This window comes from Lathyrus oleraceus, chromosome 1, assembly GCF_024323335.1.
Source record: "Lathyrus oleraceus cultivar Zhongwan6 chromosome 1, CAAS_Psat_ZW6_1.0, whole genome shotgun sequence".
In the NCBI taxonomy this organism is placed as follows: domain Eukaryota; kingdom Viridiplantae; phylum Streptophyta; class Magnoliopsida; order Fabales; family Fabaceae; genus Lathyrus; species Lathyrus oleraceus.
The window spans coordinates 455,000,175-455,005,203 of record NC_066579.1 but is presented as its reverse complement, the minus strand read 5'-3'; the positions used below and the strand labels follow the sequence as shown (position 1 = coordinate 455,005,203).

At 38.8% G+C, this 5,029-nt stretch overlaps 1 protein-coding gene across 1 annotated transcript; it reads left to right on the top strand.

The window, feature by feature from the left end:
• Positions 1-2,058: 2,058 nt before the first annotated feature.
• On the top strand, positions 2,059-4,239 carry LOC127084371 (uncharacterized). Its single transcript, XM_051024806.1, has one exon. It carries the CDS (start codon positions 2,410-2,412, stop codon positions 4,003-4,005), a length of 1,596 nt encoding a protein of 531 aa, XP_050880763.1. The 5' UTR covers positions 2,059-2,409; the 3' UTR covers positions 4,006-4,239.
• The last annotated feature ends 790 nt before the right edge of the window (positions 4,240-5,029 follow it).

Below are 5,029 nucleotides of genomic sequence, written 5' to 3'. Positions count from 1 at the left end.
CTGATAGATGAAGGGAAAATGGTTATGAGCTTGTGGAATGAGAAAAATGAAAATAGAGGCGAAGGTGAAAGAAGAGTGAATCAACAAAATAAAGTTAAGGTATTTCTGCAATTTTTCGAAAGGACAACTTTTTTTGCTGAGTGAGGATTTTTTTCAGACCATCTTTTGCTTCCACTTATTATTGAGAAAAACCATTTTTTTATTGGCCATTTTCCTTTTCATTAAAGAGACGTTGGACCATGAATTGGTTGGCCCCAGCTGCCTTTTTTTTTATCATTTGCTCCTATGGAAATTGAGATGCCATGAAAAAAGAAGGGTGACATGTAGCTATTATCCACTAGTAGGGCCTCTTGTTTTTTTTTGTACTTTTGAATTAGAGAGAGACGAGGATAACATTGTTGATTGGTCATGATGCGTGAGTTTTCTTTTGACTTAGGATCTTTTTTTTTGCGAGCCGTCACCCATAGGTCATTGTATTCCTTTGTCATTATCCCATTAGCTAATTCTGAAATGAGATAGAGGGTCTCCAATGAAGGATCGCTAAGTGTCACCTTTTGACTAACAATCTAAATTTTGATTTTTTTTCTAATTCTTTTATTAGTTTTTGAATTATAAAAAAAAGTTTTTGGATAATTAAATTAAAACAAAATATACAAAATAAATTCAAACTGAATAATAGATTAATTATAATTAATTATGTAAATCATTTTGATTAAGAAATAAAAATAAAAGGATAAAAAAAGCATAAAAATCAGACATAAAAGTGCTAAAAAAATTAAAATAAACGTACCAAAATGATTTGTGCGAAATAAACTTCTCGGAAACATACAAATTTTGATCAAATTTTAAAGTACAAAATGTTCGGTTGAAAAGGCTTAGGCTGATCAAAATGCGATCGAAAGAGTAGTCGGAAAAATAAAACGAGCATGCCATGTTAAACTACGCAAAATGTAGATTAGTAAAAATGATGTATGCAAGCTCAATCTTGAAATTTTTGCCCACCAATTTGACACACATTTGAAAATTAATTCAATCGATTTGTATGTATATCCAAAAATATATTATGGCTGGCATTTTAGACATTATGTGGCATGAAATGCATGTTACGCTATGCAAGTGATGCAAATGTTGATGAATGTATTGATTCGTCAATTCTAGATCAAAATTGGGGTGTGACATATGGCACAATAATAAATAAATTAAAGTTAAACAAGAAATATATATACCTCCCTCTGTCATAGTCAGTATGCCACATGGTCAGCATACTCGATCAACAGCTTCCGATCAACGAGTCCTTCCAATAGTCCTCCATCAATGTGCACATACGGCTCAGTCGAAGGAGTCGTAACCTCTATGTCAACAATAACAGATGATATCAGATAAATGACAACAACATCTGAATGGATGACCAGATCAACAACAACGACATCTGACTGGACTACCTCATCTGCCACCTCATCAGCAACCATCTCATAAGTAATATGTGTCGCATCTGTCTCGGCTGCCAGGTCATGAAAATCCTGAGCATAGACAACCTCAACATCATCTACGGGTTGCCTAACTGATCTAACCGATCGATGTCGGGTGCTACGGGATGCGCGGAACTACCCTGCTCAGCCAATTATTTTTGGTGTGAACTGGTTGGAACCACTCGTCCAACTCGTATCTGGAAAATTATAATTTTTTTTATAAATATAATTTTTTTTGGGAATTTACATGTCATTTTGTACTGTAAATTGTGAAATTTTTATGATAAATTATCGAAAATTTTGAAATTTATGATACATAATCACTTAATTTTATAACTTTCGAAAAAAAATATATTACTTTTTAAATTTCCGATATCATTCTAAAAAATTTAAAAATACATGTGTGAGAAGTGAATTTTAAAAAAATTTTTTTTTTTTTAGAAACAAAACTGTCTATTCATACAAAAGGAGGATGAAAACGAAGAGATGACACATTAAATTCTCTTAAAGTAATGTACCATCTTCATGCTTTATGTGGAAAGTCATATTGAAACGAGGTATACGCAATACACCATTCTAACTTTATCTAGTTTACTTACTTATTCACCCATCTCAACCATGAACACAAACACAAAGGTCTACACCATGTTTTTTCATGTTCAAAAACACAAGGTCAAGGTCAAATGTGATGTAGTAACAATAATAGTATGTCTCTCCCATCTCCATCCATGTGATACTCGTTTATAAACTATCATCTCAATGACCAAACTACCCTCACCCACATCACTTGCATGTAGTCAATCCATGTCTATTCTCGTCCACACAACTCTCTCTCTCTCTCCTTCAATCTCCCATTTCCATTAACTCCACCAACTCAGATTTAGCATCCACACTCACAAACCATTTTCTTTCCTCTTCAAACTTCAAACAAAACTGAAAAATGGATGGAACCAATAGAGGTGAAGCGGAACGGTGGCTCTACACAGCCAACAAGCTTCTTAGCGCGCGTGACTTACACGGCGCACGCTCATTCGCTATCCGGGCACGTGAATCCGACCCGAGATTTGAAGCTACCGAGCTTCTCCTAGCGGTTATTGATACTCTCTTAGCGGGTGAAGTTCAGATCAAAGAACATCTTGATTACTACGCCATTCTTCAAATTCTTCGTTACACTCAGAACATTGAGTACATCGCCGTTCAGTACCGCCGTCTCGCCGTTCTGCTCGACCCTCACCGGAATCCGTTCGCTTTTGCCGCTCATGCTTTTTCTCTTGTTCATGACGCCTGGTCCATTTTCTCAAATCCACATAAGAAAGCTTTATATGATGAACAGCTTCATTTTCTTACTCAACCACCACCGCCGCAACCACCACCGCAACCTATTCAACCGCCACTGCCTCCACCGCAACCTATTCAACCACCAAAGCCGAAGCCGCAACCACAACCTATTCAAACTCCTCCTCCAGTTCAGGTCAATCAGAATCACGGCCTTCAACAGAGGAACACCCCTAGGTCTTCCAATCAAGCTAACGTAATTACCGAGGGACAAAACAATGGGCCGAGGCAGAGTCGGCGGAATATCGACGACCGGACTGGACCGAGTCAGAGCAATGTCGACGAGCAAACTGAGCCTAAGCCTGCTGACACTGAAGCTGGAAGCTTTTGGACGGCGTGCCCTTACTGTTATGCAATGTTTGAGTATCCTAATGTTTATCAGGAGTGTACACTCCGGTGTCAGAATTGTAGGAAAGGGTTTCATGCGGTGGTGGTACGGTCACCACCGGAGTTGAGTGAAAATGGTAGTTTGTTCTGTAGCTTTGGGTATATCCCTTTAGGGTTTAGTGGAAATTTTAAGGATATTAGTGGGTCATCTTCGGAATGGAACCCTATTTCTACTTTGTTTCCTTGCTCTATGAAAGGCGCTTCTTCCAAGAAGGGTTTTCAAAGAGAGCCTGTTGTTTATTACGATCATGATACGTGTGCGGCTTTCGCGGTGCTTTCTGATGAAACTGAAGATGATACTGATGATGATGATGATTGGTGGAGAGGGGATGATAGCAATGAGAGGAAGAAGGTGGTTATGACGAGGAGGAGTATGAAAAGAAGAAGGACTGTTGGGGGTGGTGATGGTGATGATGCTGGAAAGGGGCCTCTTGATACTGGGAGGCCCAAGAGGGGGGTTCAGAATGGTAATGCTGGCGGCGGCGGTGGTGGTGACAATGTGCATGATGGTGAGGCTGTTGATCCTGCCTCTGCACCCGCGAAGCTGTCCAATGTTGAAGCTAGTAAGAAAGCTGTGTTGGGTGGATCGAGGAGGAGGGGTGCGGCCAATTTAGGTAAATTGGATCTGAATGTAGAGTTTAGCAATGAGGTGGAAGAAGCTGCTGCTGGCGGAGCGAAAGAACGGAATGTGAATGGGACTGGAAATCCTGAGGATAATATTGAAGGAATTGGGTTTTTTGAAGGGCTCGATGAGTTCCTTAGTAGCTTACCAATTCTAAATGTTGTTGCCGATGATAAGGTTAAGGGTCATTAGTCTTATTGTTGTTGTACAGTGTAGGTGCTACTTGTATTTTTTGAAGGGCTTGATGAGATCCTTAGTAGCTTACCAATTCTAAATGTTGTTGCAGATGATAAGGTTACCAGGTCATTAGTCTTTAAGGTGCCTGATTTATTATTGTTGTTGTACAATGTAGCTGCTACATGTATGTTGTTACTTGTTGCACAAATTTATGCTGAACTTATTCATTAATGTGATTAATTTATCTCATCTGAATTAGGAAGGATATCTTACTCATTCACACACACGGACGCCCCAATAAGTGTTTTACTTTGTCCTTGACTCCACACTGTATGTTTGATATTCATTAAATTTTTACTTACTATGTGCAGGGCTGCAATAACCATGCTTTTTTTTTGTTTTGTGGTGTTGATGTTTTGTCCCCTTGATAGATCACAAGGCTTGATTTCTTACGTCGCTTCTTCTATTGTGTTTTTCTTTGGTGTTTCTGCGGTTTTGCTATTTTGTTTTGTAAGGTAAAAGTTTCCTGAAGAAGTTCTGTCTTGATAGTTGTTTCCCTTTGTTCAGTTCAAATGTAAGAGCTGAAAAAGTTGAAAAAAGCTACTAAAATTCTCCCAGGAAGCTTTTATCTCGAAGTATTAGTTTGAACTACCATTCAGTATAACATTGTTTTGCTTATGTCTTCTTCTCATTTGTTTAATCCCGGTTTGTTGTTAGTCTACTGCTTCCAATCCGAACTTTGAACTATGATTGTTTTGAAGTTTGAACAGCCGTTGTCAGGTTCGCTTAAAGATGGAACTAGTGTAACTTGTTATGTCCTTGGCACAATTAACTGCTCATGTAGTTTAAGCACACTCATACTTATTGGAGATTGTGGGAAATTCCGCCTTTGGTTCGCCCTTAGTCACATTTGCCATGCCTTCCCTCCAACGTCTGCATTGTGTTGGGTTTGAAGAGGCGGATTCACATTCTGCTCAGTTCTTTTGCCCCAGCAGCAACAGATTCTTTCACCTCATTGCTAAACTCCACATTCAAATCC

What these genes read in the sequence shown, in the direction of transcription:
- LOC127084371 (XM_051024806.1), top strand. Translation starts at nt 2,410, where the DNA reads ATGGATGGAACCAATAGAGGTGAAGCGGAACGGTGGCTCTACACAGCC.